Below are 18,212 nucleotides of genomic sequence, written 5' to 3'. Positions count from 1 at the left end.
GGCAAAAGCCTTCTTTTATAGAAAAGCATAGATTTGCTTTTGCATTCTTCAAATAATTGACTATGTTATCAAGGATTAGCTCCTTTCCTTAATCACATGTATCAAATACTTGCATCTACCTTGATTTGTCTAAAGACAAATCAAGAGGACAGTTATGATACAATCAAATTTTTCTACAGACTCCAATACAAAACCTTTAAGTCTAGATTCATCAGTAGAAGGGGATGTATAAAGTGACTCAATCATTCAGTTTGTTGAGGCCATTTATAGAACTGAAGTCCTTTGTCTCCCAGACCAGATGGCTGGTCATCATACCTCTGCTTCTGGAAAGTTCTGTAGTCATTGTGTGACTCACCTTGCAGACAAGTGACAATAGCAGATTATTTTCCCCTGAGTCAGAGTGTCACAGCCAAGGTACAGTGCATCAACATAGCACATTGCAGCAGAGCCCAGGCCATAGTTACCATCCCACCCAACAGAAATTTTTAAAATGTGGACCCTACAACAACTATACTGCTGAAACAACTTACTAATGAGACCTTTTCAGGATCTCAAATCAAGGCATTCTGAGCTGAGTCTGATATGGTTGCCTAGGGAAAGAACTATACTTGTGGCAATTTGTGGAAATCTGCAGAAATCACTGCAGAACCAGATGTTATCTGTAGAGAAAAAGCGGGCTAGCCAGAGCCTATTTAAAAGCAATGCTGCTCATTGAGTCTGTTTGTTGTGTATTTTACGGTGTATCCATTAGTGTTTAGTTACAAGTTACAGAAACCAATTCAAGAACATAATTAAAGTAAAAACAAATCAAAGAGTGAGTATCTTCTAATGGAATCAAAGTAGAATTGGAAAGCCAGTGCAGTGATAAACTCTGGGCATCTCTGCAGCAAAAGATCCTGCAGAGCTTCCAAAATACAAGTCATTTGTGTTGTCTTCCAGGCTCTGTTTTTATGTAAATCCCAAGAGTGAGAAACATGTTTACTTCCCTTCAGTTGAGTGCATACCCTGGACAATATGTCCTGGGTTCAGTAGGGTTCAGGAAGCAGCTCTGGAGGCTACTGCTTTCTACAGGTCCTATAGAAAGGAGAACTAATTTTGAGTATGGTATTAAAAACAAGTGGTTTTTATGGTAGGAAGACCAAGAGCTCAGTCAGAAAGGGAGATTGCTGGGCAAGCTTGAGGACCTGAGTTTGATCTGAGAATCAGACGAGAAAGATGAATGTAGTAGTGTATTACCTGTCATCCCAGCACTGAAAAAAAAGAAGCAGGTTATCCCTGGAGCTGCTGACCTAAGCTATTGGCAAGCCCAATGAGACACAGTATTTCCAAAAACAAGGTAGACGGAGGAATATTACATTCTCCAAGGCTGAACTCTGACTTACACACAATGCACCCACACATATATAAGCACAATTATATATGAGTAACTGTGATTGTAATAGTAACTTGAGGCTTATATAGAGAAACCCATGTTTATATACCTATCCCCCTCAAAATTTTGCCCTCCCCACCTCTTACTCTGTTTTCATAAAATTTATATCTTAAAATAAGTAAAATAAGAGATCTTTGTCCTAAGACTTTTAGCATATTGAGTCATGTATGTCAGCATGTAGGCAGTGTGTAGCTGGCACATGATGGATTCTCAGTGGCTACTGGCTAAGTAGCAATCTCTCATGTCTTCAGGTTTCTTTTGCTGTGAATAGATGCCATGACCACAGCAACTTTTATAAAGGAAAATATTTAATTGGGTGACTAACAATTTCAGAGGTTTAGTCTGTTATCATTATGCTGGGATATGGAGGCATGCAGGGAGACATGGTGCCATGGTGCTGGAGAAGGAGCTGAGAGTTAATATGTCTTGATCTGCAGGCAACAGGAATTAAATTGAGACACTGGGCATATCTCAAAGCCTGCCCCAACAGTTACACACTTCCTCCAACAAGGCTATACCTACTCAAATATAAACCCACACCTCTTAATAGTGCTGCCCCAATAGGTAGGGGTCAATTACATTCAAACTACTACATATCCAAAATATCATTATGTCCCAGAGTCACAGGGTCCCAAAAATATTCTTTAGACTTAGACCTTTTTTTCTCATTCATGCACACATGCATACATACATAATTCGGTTCATAATTTTTTCTAGGAGGAAAGTAAATCTCTATGTGATATAGGTTTAAAATAAAACCATGACTATTAATATCTGGCCACAGAGGAAGGAATTGTAGACATTTGACAACTTTGTTTAGACAAACAAAGGGGAACAGAAAGAATAGTCTCAGAAATCTGTACTAGTCCATAGTCTTCCTCATTAATTACTATAAAGTTATGATTATGTACTTCTCAGCCCAGCATTTGCCCAGGTTAATGCAGTGACTAACTCATAATATAGCTTCTATTTGAACATCATCCCTGGTCCAGGCTTAAAAGTACAGGCTCAGAGTTTTGTTAAGTGAAATGGCTTCACATGACTACAAAGGTTGCTTCTCCCAGGATTCTACAAAATGCCTTCCAATGTATGCCATTTCCTCAGTCATCCCAAACTGCTTTTTTTCTATTGTGGACATAGACACAAAAGGCTCATGATTGTATCAAGATCCTGATGTCAGTGGTGTAACTCTTTTTTTAAAAAAAATAAATGTATATTTTATATTTCACTTTTCTTTAATAGTGGTAACAATGACAATAGCAAGTATTTAGCTCTTTGTGTGCACTAGTCACATTCTGAACGCATATGTCAGGTCAGTGTGCTTGGTACAGCAACACAGCAGGGTGGATTCTATGATTTTTTTTATTTATAATTTTTTATTTAATTTTATATAACAAAGTCCAATTAAATGAAAACAAACATTTATACACAATATTTGGGAATTTGGGCATCGTTCTTTCCAAACTACTTCCTGCTGGTAAGGGGCGCTGTTTTGGGGGATTTGAAGAAGATTCAGATATCCTAGCTGTAGTCTGTAGGGCTGTTTTGTCCAGCTGTTTTGAATGTAGGATCAGCTTGTACTCTGTTTCAGGCGGTCTGGCGTGATCAAACCACATTAGTCTGGAAGGAATCCACATCTTTTCATTTTCTGTGGAAACAAAAATAGAAATCCTTTTCCCCAGTAACTTGTTCTTCAAGTTAAATTTTGGAGTCAAAGCATTTTTTTTTAATTTATTATTTTACATGTCGATCCCAGTTCCCTCTCCCTCCCTCCCTCCCTCCCTAAGCTAAAATGAAGTACTAAGATCACAGTACATCAGGCCACAGGGTAAGACAGTTCTGAAGATGATAGTTTCTACTTTTACTACATTCCTTCCTCCTGCCAGGTGCACTACTTGGTGTGATTTCACTTCATGCATGATAACTCTAGGAGTCAGAAATTATTGTCACCGTTCTGGGAAGGAGAAACCTGAGGTAGCAAGAAGCTCAGGTATTTGTATTATAGGGCAACAAGACTCAAAGTAGCATTGCCAGGATTTAAATCCAGTCTGTATTTCTTAACAGCTTTATGCTGTACTGCTATTTCTAGAGCCTTAACCTTTTTCCAAGAGATTGTGTCTGAGCTGGGAGCCAACAGTCTAATGAGGAGCCAAGTCCTGAGGCATAGAAGACTGTGTGGGAATCAGTGAAGCTGAAGAACCCCTCCCAATAGTCCATCAGATTTCTGACTTACCTGCCCTAGTGCTGGCTAGGTAACCACATGTTGAGAGGGTTTCTACCTATTCTGCTTGCTCAGGATCAAGGCCACACCTGAGGTTGAGGAGTCTTTCCTCTCATTGGCTTTGTATCCCTGGTCTCCTATGGTTTGCAGTGTTATGGGTATAGTAGACACAAGTCCTTTAAGAATTCCCTCTTCAGTTCTTGGCTGTGATAGTAGTATACTTTGGAATTTTGTGGAAAATAGATCCTACCTCTACTGTCTAGCCTGCACTGGGTTAGCAATGATAACCTGTCATTTCCTCTATGTTCTCCCTATGAGTGATATGAATAATTGCTTAGCCTCTCTGTGCTGACCATCAGCTATCCTCACAAAGATGGGAACTGCTTTGACATCAAAGACATCCTATATCTCTATCTATTTCTCTTTCAGGAAGTCTGTTATCCAGCTTGACCTTGCCAACACCAAGAAAGCAATGATTGTCCCTGCATTTGAAACATTGCGCTACCGACTCTCTTTCCCCAAGTCAAAAGCAGAGCTACTGTCAATGTTGGACATGGGGACCCTGTTCACATTCAGGTGAGTGACCCTCATAGCAGTCATTTGGGGTTTCCAAAGGACCTCTGTCCCAGGATACCCAGATGTCAAAGATGATGGCAAAGGTTCAGTATCTCACATTAGTCTACTATAAAACAAACAATCCCCCCAAAAAGACTCTGTCTGTCATCTCCTCCTGACATATTGTTTACTTTGCTTTATACATGGGTGATAGGCACAGTGTCCAGATGCAGAGAGAGGCTTACTGGGACAAGAAGCCACACATTTATTTTCATACTTTAAAAGAAATGGCCAAGTCCATTTTTGTCCTTCTCACTATCTCTTGGCTCAGAATTTTGTTTTTGGTTTCATGGCAGTGTGCTCTACAGGAACAGAACTAATAAAATGAATATATATTTTAAAGGAATTAATTATTTTACCATATGCAATATAATCAGATTGGTCCAACAATGGCTGTCTCTATGGAAAAAGCCAAGAATCTAGTGCTTGTCCAGTTCAGGCAGGGCTGAGTACCACAGCAATACCAATCTTATGCCAAGGACCTGTTATATTCTTGCCCTTTTAGTACACATTGGAAGCCTGAAGAAGCTGGTTGTAATATCACAGAAGGAGCTGGTGATGGAGGCAGCAATAGGGTAGATAAATTTGTCAGCAAGAGTGAAAGCCAAGTGAGAAAAATCTTTCCTTCTTCAGGTCTGGCTACTACCAGAATGTGACACCCATATTTAGGGAAGGTCTTCCAATACAGACATTCCTGCAGGCCACCCCAATGTGTAAAACCCCTCCCTTGAGATATCCTTGTGTCAAGTTGACAATTAAAACCATCACAGTGTGCATTGTTGCTCTTGGTAAGTGGGTTTCTCTCTCATATTCCTGGTGGAATTTCTTCCTTTTTCTTTTCCTTTTTCCTTCTTTTGTGTATTGTGAGAGAGTGAGTAGTCTAATCTCTTAAGCTCTTGTGGCATGGAGCAGGCATCTACAATTCATAATCTAAAACTTAAGGTAATCAATGGGACTCCAGAGTTGCACACAACTTATGTAAGATCCAACACTTCTTAGTAACCATCTTTCCTAACCCCTTTCTGTTGCTCCTATTATAGCTTCATTTCACTCCTTGCATTCACCTTCCCCATAACTTAGAGTAGCAAAGTCCCACTGCATTCACTAGTTTGTCTCCCAGACACATATCAAGTTTTAAAATATTCATCTACTATTTTCAAAGTGTACTCATTCACATCATGAAATTGGATGCACAATTGAGAACAGATCATCAACCTAGATCACTAGGTTGGAGGAGAGAACCCTGGATCTTAGAGCTGAAAGGAAATCTTTTGAGATGAGTTGGGAAAGAGAAACCTGAGAAGGTATGTGGTACATTCAGGGGCACAGAGTGTCAACAGAGTCCTAATCTTCAGAGCTTTAAGCCTCAACCCCTTTGCTCCTTCTACTCTTATATATGAGCATTGATGGCAGTGGCACACAAGCTGGCCTTTGGGCTAGGCTACCTGGGCTTCATTACTGTTTGCCATCCATCATTGGGTACATTTTTAGAATTTAAAACAGTATGTACCTACAGCATCTAAAATAGTCCCAACCAATAGTAAATGTCTAACAAATATAATTTTATGATTATTGTACAATTTACCACAAACACACTATAAAGCAGCACAGATTCACAACCTCACCATCTCTGACAGCATGGAAAGAGTAGCCTGCTCTCTGCCCAGGATATCACTGGATGGAAAGCAGATATCTGGAGAAATACATGATCCTCTTCCTGATGGCTGGATGCTTATAGTACTTTTTCCTTTCTTCCCATAGGGCAAGATCTTCATCCTAGCTTTTGGACATGTACCCCCATTAGCTCCTGGCTCCTCCCTCTTTGTACCCTAATTTCATAAACAACTCACGGCATGACTCTTTCCTTCCTTCCAGATCTGAAGGATCATGAGTCATATCAGACCTACCTTGGTAATCTCAATTTTCATTAATACAGAGGCACTTGCTTAATAAGCTTTATAATATCTATAAAACTCCACTCTTGCCACAGGGTATAATGTAACCAAATGGGTAGCTTACTCATAGGTTCTGCCCCATCTCTGAGGATCAAGTAGGATCACCTGATCACCAATGTCCCCTGGTGGGAATTACCAGATAGAGATCCCATGGAAATTATGTCAAGTGCTTGGAAGTTCACTAACCTTTCTATAGAGTCTTCTCTTTAGTGACAGGTAACTCTTAGAAAACTGCATTAGACTTCCAAGGCTCCTGAAACAAAACACTGCAAAATAGGTGTTAACACCTATTGAACTTAACACAATAGTTCATTATTATTTAACAATTTTTCAAGTCAGAAGTCCAAATTAAAAGTCCTTAATAGGCCTGTGGTTTTCCAAAAGCTTGTTCCTCCCTGCCTTTTTTCTGGTGATGGCCAGCAACCCTTGATATTTCTTGTTTCTTGATGAGTTTGTCATCCTAAGCTCCATTTGCATCTGCACATCTCAGTGTGTATCTATGTCTCCAAATCTCCCTCTTGTTAAAGGACGTCAGATTAAGTCCCACCCTGATTTTAGCTAAAGTATGCCTATAACGGTCTGGTTTCCTACCATGTTACATTTACAGGGACTAAACATTTGAATTTGAATGATTGTTTTGCAGGGTCACGGTGCATCCCACCTGGAAGATCATATTAAAATGCATTTCTTCTTCCTCCACATCACTAGGGTTTTGAAGGCTCAGCTTCCATCCCTTGACTCATTGGCTTTTCTCTACATTTCCCAGGTACCATGTCTGGACTAAAGGCCATGCACCCACAAACTTTGCCAAGTGGCGGACTGCCACCATGCCTTACCGGGTTGAGTGGGAGGCTGATTTTGAACCGTATGTTGTTGTGAGACGAGACTGCTCTGAGTATGATCGAAGATTTGTGGGCTTTGGCTGGAACAAAGTGGCTCATATCATGGAATTGGATGCACAGGTAAGAAGAGAAACCCGGACTAGTACTATGCAGGGAAGGAGAGAGATACAGATATTAGAAGTGAAAGAGAACCTTGGGGATAAGAAGATTAAAAAGGACCTTCATAGAAATGACATTATGTTCAGAAACTAAGAATGACAACAAGAATCTGGTTTTCTAGGCTTTCAAACTCAAACTTTTGTTTCTTCTTCTCCTTGTGCATGGAACTGGGTTCTTGGCCAGGATTAGGCACACGTGAGTCTCCTATAATGCATAATCTTATCCCCTCTATTCAGTGACAAAGACTAGCACAAGATAACTAGTTATGACTTGGCCTCCAAATTGTATAATTGTATCACTGTAAATAGCACAAAATGGACCACTAAAATTTGGCTAATCATTCTACCCTGCAATTAAAACAATAGTGATTTTAATACTGTGTTCAGTCTAAAAGTCATTCTCATAATACTTAACAAATATATACTTCAGAAGAAGTCTGCAGAATTTTAACAGGTGAAGCCCAGGTAATGCACAAAGCATGGCCATCCATTGTTACCCATGTTATGACCAACATACCTGCTTAGAGATGATGAGCCCTGGTACAGTGGTATTTCTGAGCCCAGCAATTTTGTGTAGTGACCTTTAAAAGAAAAGTTCATTTTACCCATCATCAAAGCATGGCCTTTGCTTTATACTGTTTCACAGTGCATTTTGCAAATGGATCATATACTTTCATATTGCAAATGGATCATATACTTGCCTGTAGCATTCATCAGACAAAATTGTACCCATTCTAATGACTTAAGGAAGTGAAACACTTGTCAAGAGGTGGTGGTACATGCCTAACCCCAGCACTTGAGAAGCAGAGGCAGATGGATCTCTGGGGATTTGAGATCAGCCTGATCTACAGAGATAATACCACAACAGGTTCCAAAGCTATAGAGAAACCCTTTCTCAAAAAAAGGCTAAAGAAAACAAAAAGTAAAACACTCCCAGCTGACAGGTCACAGAACCCTAGCTGTGGGGGATGATGAGAGGGGTTAGTCCACTTTGTCCATGTTTAAAATGCCTCAGCCATTTGAGCTATATAGTCTTGACTTTTCTCACTTCACTGTCAGTTGACGTATTCTGCCTGTCTCATCTGCCTTTCCTGTTCTCAGTTTGTTTTGTTGAGTTTATTCTTGTCTGTTCTGGGCAGAGAAAATAGATGACATGAATCCACAATTGGAGTAAACACATGGAGTATTCATGTCCTGGGTGGGTTCTGTCTGAATTACATGTCCTAAAGTTGTGTTCCTTGTTTGGGCAGTTCAGAGAGAGGCATTGTGTATTTGTCTGTCTCCAGCATATGAAGCATATTCTATGATATTTTCACTTACAATATGTTGGGGAAAGTTTAACCCTTATTAAACTTCAACACAGCTTAACATTTTGGTCTTTTATCTAGGTATTTAATTATTTGTTTGTCTATTTATTTTTTAAGACAGAATCTTACACTACATCTTAAACTTGTCTGGAAGTTACTATATAAACCAGGTTGGCCTGGAATCTGTGGTAGTCTTCTCATACAGGCTTCCCAAATACTGGTCACAGACATGAGCTTAAACATTTTCTCATATTTCAGTTCACTGACCCACAGAATATTACATGGTAGCATCATTCCAGAGTGACTGTGGGGTATATGGAGAACCTCTGGAATAGGCATGTGTTCTGTTCCCCTCTTTCCATACAGTATGAGTTTCACCCTCATAATCATCCTTCAAGGTAGATTTTTCTCACTCTTACTTTGTAGATGAGCAAACCAAAATGCAGATGATTCCTATATTTTTGTACAAGTTTATAGGCATAGCTACTCTGGAGCTATTGTGCCCTCCTGTCAGTGTTATTCTCCAGTCCCTTGATTCAAAGTCATATATGACCCAAAGCTCTTAAGATCTCTCATTTCCCTTGTCTTCCTCCTTCCAGGAGTATGAGTTCACCGTGTTGCCCAATGCCTACATGATCCACATGCCCCATGCCCCCAGTTTCGACATCACTAAGTTTCGTTCAAACAAGCAATACCGCATCTGTCTGAAAACCCTGAAGGAAGAGTTTCAACAGGACATGTCCAGACGCTATGGCTTTGCTGCCCTGAAATATCTCACGGCTGAGAACAACAGCTAGCACTATGAAAGGCCACAACTAGAGAGAGACATGCTACAGGAGAAGAGCCACTTTCTGCCCAGGCCCCAGCCTTTGAAGACAAAATTCATCTTTGGTTTATTTTCCTTTGTCTCTATGGTGCCACAAACCTGCTTTCTTCTGAGATTTTGGACAGGGACCCACCCAATCCATCACCATGAGGTACTTCCAGAATGGGTCACAAAAGGATGGAAGCAAATGAAAAGTTAACAACTTAACCACAATGCCACAGACCAAATCAGGGTTTCTGGATACTCTCCTTGCTTTTTAATAATTATGATTCTAATGCTAGCTGTGGAGAAAGAAGTCACTGTTCTAGGAATTAGTCACTCCAATAAATAAGAGCAAGCTATTTCTTCCTAGGAAGAGAACTTTATTTTCCCTACTCAAGTGGAGAGCTAGCCAAGGACCCAGACAGCCACCTGGAGACCTGCATAGGGACTTTATATATGTAAGGTCCTAGGAGTAGGGTGAATTTTTTTCTTTATTATCAAAGTCTCTCTTGTTTTGTTTTGAGTTGTTTGAATTTGAGGGGTTTTATTCATTTGATCTAGAATTCCAATCTAAACATCTAATCATTAAAGTTCTAAAGAAAACATCAGCTCCCTCAACCAACACTCCTGTCAACAAAGATGAGCATCCTCAGAGCATGTTCTCACATGGGCAGATTTCTTCAGGATGAACACTGAGACTCCCTGATGCAGAGCCATGGCTATGAAAGGAACTGAGAAATATGAGGCCAAACACTGTATGCAAATCACATTTTCTATGAACTAAGTCAAAAGGAAAGGAATTCAAGGAACTGTTTCACTACTCATGAAGGTTTGATTCTCCTCTCAGACCTTTAGAAGAACTTGAATAGTTCATAGAAGACCAACCAGAAGACTTGTTTGACCGCATGGAAGCCACTGGAAGAAAGGGGTCAGGCACCTCCCTGTTGGAAGCGGGGGGGGGGGTGACCTTAGTTGTCCCCCAGGACATGTCTGAGGGTTGGTAAGCACCTCTTCATTTTGCAGATGGAGAAAACTGAACTTTTTACCCATTTTCTTTACTCTTCACTATTAATGTTGTGTTTACATTGATAAGAACAACAGTCAATGGCCAACCTACTACTGGCCTGTTTGTATTGAGTTGCCATGTGACCAGCAAAAGCTGCATTTAATAAATGAAAGTACAGATTGTCTCTTCCTCCTCTTCCCATACTTGAAAGAAGCCACATGGCTTGGTCTACAGGGCAAAATCAATTCCATGCACAACATCTGTCTCTATTATTCCATCTCACCTTTCTCATTGTTTGGAATGTCACCTTTTTTTCAGTGTTCAAGGTTAGATCTCACTTTCTCCTCTAACCTTCAACTAATTTTCAAAATTTCCATTTTTTCACCTGTGTCACCACTATAGCTAGATGCTTTATATAATAAGTATGCAAAATGAATAGCCTATTCTTAGGGCTCTTTTGTTCTGTGAGCAGAACAGTCCATGAGGCCACTATATTCAGTGTATTCAATGGTGTTTCCTCTCGATTAGGACACAATGAAGAAAAATGTAATTAGAATTGCCATACAAATATAGATAAGTTTGTGCCTTTGTGCCTTTATTAGTTACTTCTCATGTTACTAGATAATCTCTCTCAGACATATTTAGAGGTTTGTCTCCTAGTTTATTCTCCTAGTTGATTCTAGTTCTTGTCAAGATGACGGTTATTAGCTATCACATTATATGTACACACACACACACACACACACACACATATATATATATATATACATACATATATATGGAAGTATCTGCACATATGTAGCATAATTTATCATTACCAAAGTAATGCATGAACACTATAAAAAGAAAACAATAAAAAGGTGTTCAAAGACATGTTAAATTCAGTTTCTGCACCCATCAACCATAGGGTCACAGAATTTACTGTGCCCATCTCACTCCAGTTGTCTTGTTCAGTGACCCCCCCCAATTCCATGATTGGCTATTAAATATTTACCTTCATCACTCAATGTGTTTTCCCTTCACCCCACATACCTAGAAGCACACATAAATTATGCTCTTTTCTCCCAGATTAGCCACTGCAGGTATATTGATTTGAACTAGTCATTTTCAGCTACTGGAGCCAAGCTGAGATTACTTGGCAACACTTGTTCTCAACATCAAACATCAAATTTTAATTCCCTAAAGTGTTTCCTTAAAAATTTATCCTAGAACACGAATTTTGATCAGGCACCTTGTTTCCATTTGCATGTTTACAGGAATAGCCAATGACCATATAATTTATTAGCCAAGCAGGGTCACTCCTGAGAATGAAAGATGCTAATTACTTTGATATAATACCCATAAACTGGAAGATGATGAAATTTCATGTTCATAGAATCTATTAAAACCAGAAGCTGACATTCCATACCATCATCCTGTTTCCTCATATATAGAGCTAAAAAGTTTGTTTAATTCAACCAAATTTGACGCAAAAGTTTACAATTAATGGAAATTGATGTACGTGGAGCCAACAATATGAGTCCCCAGTGGGTACTTCAGGAAGTGCCACTTGGTGCTAGCACTGGCCTGTATGTGGGGAACATAGCCATTTGAGCCAATGTAATTGTCATGGATGATAATTCCTTTGTATTAGTTTCCTGGGATCAATCAAAGTTAGAAATGATCATTCTGATGTCATGCCAATACTGTCATGCCAGTACAGTTGACAGGAAAGGCATGTTCTTTCATTAGCTCCATAATGCTCAGTGTCTAGGAGAATTGCTTTTAAATAATAAGCCACTGTGTGCAAGAACCTTTAGTATATGCATTAGCTCATTGAGCAGATATATATATATATATATATATATATATATATATATACACACACACACACACACACACACACACACACACACACTCATAGTAGGCATTACCGATTATCACTGAGGAGACAGAGTATACATACTCAAATTCTTCCCCTCAATTACTAGGATCCAGATATCATGAAGCCAGATTTGAAAGTCAGTTCTACTTACTTAATCCAAAATGACATAACCTACAATACTACTGGTGCCTCTTCCAATAAGAAATAGCTAAATAAATATGGACTGGAAAAGGGGGAGGAGGAATTTGAACCTGTTAGGGAAAATTAACCTTCCTCCTTCAATATCCATCCAACAACACAAAGCGTGAAATCAGACACTCTACTACTTTCCAAAGCTAGCTGTGCCCATGGACCTCCTAAAACTATGTGAAATAGGCCTGGTCAGTCTGTAACCATATGTAAACAGTTTGGTTCAACCTTAGGGGATATAAACTGACTCTCTAAATGCTAAGTGACTCAGGTAAAAGTATGGAGTTTTAAGATACCTCATGAACCTCAGGCCTGCAAGTTATTTCAAAGTAACATCGGTAAGTATGTCAAGTTGACTTATAAAACACATGTTGACTGAGTTGACAGATTCTGAGTTAAGGCTGTGTTTTTTGTTACCAGACCTTTAGGAAGTTATGTGATGGTAGAGAAACATGATAAAAATTTCCTCCTAGATGGAGTCTCTGCATACTACTAACAAAGATGATAAGTTAAGAGCCATGTTACTGATTCCAAACTTCAGTTTTAGTTGGCATTACTGGATCTTGACAACCATGCTGTCCCGCGCTACCGTCTCGCCAGCAAGAACAACGCGGCACACTCAGGATCCTTCTGCAGTAAAGCTTTAATGCATCTTGAGAGGGAGAGCATAAGCTTACAGAGCAGAGACCCCAAACATCCAAAACCCAACCCTTATATGGTTTACAACCTTCGCCTGGGACGTGTCACCTCCTGATTGGCTGCAGCCCATCGGCCCATATGACGCCACGGGAGAGGCAGAGGCCAAGGGAGGGAAAATCACCCTGCACCTGCGCACTGACTTGTTTACTCTCAATGCCAGCCGGATGCAGGCGCCATCTTGTAATGGAGAACGCAGGGACTGCTCCCTACACCATGCTATATCATAATCACTCTTACTTAGCTGGTAGAGATATACCTTAGAAAATTTACATGATCTTCCCAAGATCCCATAGAAAATATTCAATGCTTTGAGATTAGAACAAAATCTGACTGCCTTCAAAAACCTGTGTTTTGGCACTAATACATACCTTTCCATGTGATGTTGTAGATATAGTCATAATTACTTGTAGGTCATTGTGACATGCTTAGTTCTTGCTTTCTTTTAATCTTAAGATTCAAGTTTTCAGTTTAATGCCACTAGTATTTATGAAAATTCACAATTATCTAGAGAATCTCAGAGGTTTCAGACCTTAGGATCTGATGTTGGAAATATCATGGGCTTTGTTTTAATTCACTAAACAGAAAACATTCTCAGTAAGAGACATTTTGCCTCTAAGACTGACTGATAGTATCTGAAAGAAAGTAATGAATGAGCTTCTGATTGTGGATTTGGTCATTGATTTGTTCTGACATATTCAGATGGTCTCCATGGGCACTATAGTTTCCAAGGTAAAAGAGTACCATCATTTCTGGAAAAGAATTTCCTCATAGGATACATCACTAATTTTTTTTCTTTACTGCCAGACAGTGAAAGTGGTTGATGAAGTGCCTCGTGTGTGGGAATGGATGTTTATTGATTTCATGAAGCTACTTTATATGGATAGGAACTACACTGAATAACAAAGGCAATAGTAAGTCTGCAGCTATGAAGTAGGAGAGAACACATAAGCTGAGTGATAGACATGTTTTTATCATATCTATATCAAAAGCATATGGCAGGAATTATGTCCATTGTAAAGGTAGGGAAACAAATGCTCAGATTAGCTAATTAAGAGTTCTGACAATCAATCCTAGACCTCTGTCTCCCAGGTCCATATTTCTATTATTCAATTTCCTGATGATTCAGACAAATACAAGATTATAAAATCTTAATAAGCAGAAAATGCCTAGCCATTGGGAATTGATCTTGTCTTTCACTCTCCACTAGTATTCTTTAAATATTCCTGTATGTAAGAATAACATTGAGGGTCTCATCAGTATCATCAGTAGATCCCAAGAGCCTATATTTCTAACATTTCTAACATAGAACATGTGAGCTATATAAACACAGTACCTAAATATATACATATACATATATATATATATATATATATATATATATATATATATATATTTGACCTTAAATTGTATCAATAAATGAAAATCCATTCCAAAACAAAGTAATCCCTTTTTTACCTTTAAAAAAAATTGGTTATGATCATTAACCATTTATAACCAACCCATTTAAATGAAAACAAACATTTACAAACAATATTTGGGAATTTGGGCATCATTCTTTCCAAACTGTTTCCTGCTGGTAGGGGGTGCTGTCATGCGGATCCTAAGAAGATGCAGAAATCTTGGCTGTAGTATTCAAGGCTACCTTGTCCCAACTGTTTTGAATGTTGGATCATCTGGGGCACTGTTTCAGGGGGCCTTGATTGATCAAACCACATTAGTCTGGCAGGAATCCACAGCTTTTCATTTTCTGTGGAAACAAATATAAAAATCCTTTTCCCCAGTAATCTGTCCTTAGACTAAAATTTTGGAGTCAAAGCATTTAAATATATATATATAAATAGAATTAATCAAGCAGTATTTAATAGTTATTTCCTCAACAGTCGAACAATTTAAAGATAAGCATATAATATCCAAAGTTTCTCTGTGCTTTCCATCTTTACATGGCTTTTTTATTACTCTTTCTTCTACTTCTATTTTGTCATTTTTTGAGACAGGGTTTCTCTGTGTAACTTTTATCTGTCCTGGAATTAACTCTGTATACCAGGTTTACACTCAGCTTCTCTGTCTTTTTTAAAACCATTTTATTCTTTTTATCTCCCAAGCCTATGCATATTTTGAAACACACTGTAAGCCTTTAGTGGTTTCTGTCTTTAGTGAATCTGTCTTCACTGTAAATCTTTATCTTTTTGTGGCCACGAGTCTTTTATTTACCAAACAACATTCCTAAAATGAAAGCCACAGCTATATTAGCCATGGTCTATCAAAGATGGCGGCAGGTATTTTACCGCCAGAACTGAGAACTGTGCTCACTGCCTTGGTTTATGCTGCCATCCAGCAGCATGTTGCCAGCTTGGAGATGTGGTCACTGCCATTGCCAGGTCCCGTACACACCAATGAGTTGTTATCAGTGCTTCTTAAAAGCCATGCTTTTTTTTTTTTTTTTTTTCTGAGACAGGAAACCTCCCATAAAGAATCCACACAAGTTTCTGCTTGTCTCTAATAAAGCAGAGTCCAATTGCAAAAAAATGTAGTTACCAAGAAGTCTTGCTTGTCTATGTTCTTTTGTTTCTAAAACCCTTTCTTATGCTTTTCTTAAGTTTTAAGTTTAAGTTCTTATTAGCCACGATGAAGGCGCCATTATGTTAGGGTTATGTTTTTCTCTGCCGGCTTGGTCCTGCCACCATGCCAGCTCCAAATAACACATAGAGACACTGTATTAGATATAAAGCTATAGGCCAGTTACTAGTTCCTTAACAGCTAGCTCTGTCTTAATTATTAACCCATTTCTGTTAATCTAAGTACTTCCACGTGGTCTCATCTTACCAGAGGGACTGGTGTTCTTCTCTCTCAATCCTCCATCTTGGATCTCCTCCCTACTCCTTCTGGAATCCTCCTTGTCTCCTAGCTTTCCTATTAGCCAACAGTGCTTTATTCATTAACCAATAAGAGAAACATATTTACAGATGACATCTCCCATCACCCCTCACCACATGATAATCAAAACATGAAGCATATAGAATAAAGAAAGAATATTAAGAGCAGTGAAGGAAAAGCGCAAAGTGACATATAAAGGCCGACCTATCAGAATTACACCTGACTTCTCCATGGAAACTCTGGAAGCCAGAAGGTCCTGGGTAGATGCTCTACAAATATTAAGAGATCATAGATGCCAGCACAGACTGTACCCAGCAAAACTCTCAATCACTATAGATGGAGAAAACATGATTACATGTTACATATTTACAAATCCAGCCCTACAGAAATTTCTGGGAGAAAAACTCCAACCTAAGGAAGTTAACTACACTCACAAAAACATAGGCAGTAGATAATCCCACTTTACCAAAAGAAAAAAAGGGGGAAATTCACAAACAATACCACTACCAAAAACAAATCCATATCCAAGACAAACAAAAATCAACAATCAATGGTTATTAATATCCCTTAATATCAGTGGTCTTAACTCAGCTCGAAAAGGACAAAGGCCAACAGAATGTATATGAAGACAAGAGTCCATCTTTCTGCTCCATACAAGAACACACCTCCACTTTAAAGACAGATGTTACCTTAGAGTTAACAATTTGGAAATGATTTTCCAATCAAATAGCCCTAAGAAGCAAGCTGGTGTAGCTGTCCTACTATGTAACAAAATGGATTTCAAAGTAAAATTAATCAAAGGAAATGAAGGTTATTTCTTAGTCATCACAGAAGAAATCCATCAAGATGAAGTCTCAATTCTGAACATCAATGTCCCAAATACAAATGTGCCACATTCATAAAAGAAACATTACTAAAACTCAAATCACACATTAAACCCCACACACTTATAGTGGGAAATGTCAACATTCCACACACACCACAGGACAGGAATAGCAAACAAAAACTTAACAAAGAAACAAAGGAACTAACAGAAGCTATGACATAATTTGGCTTAACAGACATCCAAACACAAAAGAATATACCTTCACAGCATCTCTCTAAAATCATCCACATACTCAGCAATATAGCAAACCTCAACAGACACACACACACACAAAAAAAAAAAAAAAATAGAATAACCTCCTCTATCTTATTGGACCACCATGCCTTAACATTAGAATTCAGCAACAACTCAAATTGCAGAAACACTAAAAACCATGGAAATTGAACTATGTTCAACTGTACCACTCCTGGGTAAAGGAAGAAATACAGAAAGAAAAAAAAAAACTTACTAGCATTCAATGAAAATGAAGGCACAACATACCCAAACCAATGGGACACTCTATAAGCAGTGCTAAGAGGAGCATTTATAACACTTAAGTGCCCACATGAAGAAACCGGAGAATTAGCCACACTAGAGAATTAACAGAACACCTGAAAGCTCTAGAGCAATGACAAGCAAACTCACCCAGGAGGAGTAGATGTCGTGAAAAAAATCAAATTTAGAGCTGAGATCAATAAAGTAGAAACAAAGGAAACAATACAAAGAATCAATGAAACAAAGAGTTGATTCTATGAGAAAACCAACATGATAGACAAACCTTTATCCAACCTAATCAAAAGAGAACATGCAAATTAACAATATCAAAAATGAAAAAGGGAACATAGCAACAGACCTAATCCAACATAATCAAAAGAGAACATGCAAATTAACAATATCAAAAATGAAAAAGGGAACATAGCAACAGACACTGAGGAAGTCCTTAGAATCATCAGGTCATTCTTTGAAAACCCATACTCCACAACAATGGAAAATTTAAAGGAAATGAACAATTTTCTGGATAGATATCACTCACCAAAATTAAATCAATAACAGATGAGCAACTTAAATAGACCTATAGCCCCTAATGAAATAGAAGCAGTCATCAAAATTTCCCAACAAAAACAAGCCCAGGGATAGAAGGTTTCTGTGCAAAATTCTAGTAGAAATTCAAAGAAGAGCTAATACCAATACTCCTCAAATTGCTCCACACAAGAGAAGCAGAAGGGTCATTGCCAAACTCTTTTTATGAGGTCACAATTACCTTGATAAATAAAACATACAAAGACAGAACTAAGAAAGAAGAGAATTACAGAACAGTGTCCCTCGTGAACATTGAAGCAAAAATACTCAAAAAAAAAAAAAATGCTGGCAAATTAA

At 38.6% G+C, this 18,212-nt stretch overlaps 1 protein-coding gene across 1 annotated transcript in view; it reads left to right on the top strand.

Moving 5' to 3' along the window:
* Large1 (LARGE xylosyl- and glucuronyltransferase 1) overlaps positions 1–10,532 on the top strand; it is a 311,517-nt gene extending 300,985 nt beyond the window's left edge. The window contains exons 12-14 of the mRNA XM_051181466.1: positions 4,083–4,229; positions 6,990–7,185; positions 9,130–10,532. Coding sequence (XP_051037423.1) covers positions 4,083–4,229; positions 6,990–7,185; positions 9,130–9,327 — 541 coding nt within the window. The 3' untranslated portion in view covers positions 9,328–10,532. The remainder of the gene's footprint in view (positions 1–4,082; positions 4,230–6,989; positions 7,186–9,129) is intronic.
* The last annotated feature ends 7,680 nt before the right edge of the window (positions 10,533–18,212 follow it).

This window comes from Phodopus roborovskii, unplaced genomic scaffold (assembly GCF_943737965.1).
Source record: "Phodopus roborovskii unplaced genomic scaffold, PHOROB, whole genome shotgun sequence".
NCBI lineage: Eukaryota > Metazoa > Chordata > Mammalia > Rodentia > Cricetidae > Phodopus > Phodopus roborovskii.
The sequence above is the reverse complement of the archived record's forward strand: the minus strand, read 5'-3'. Positions and strand labels throughout refer to the sequence as shown.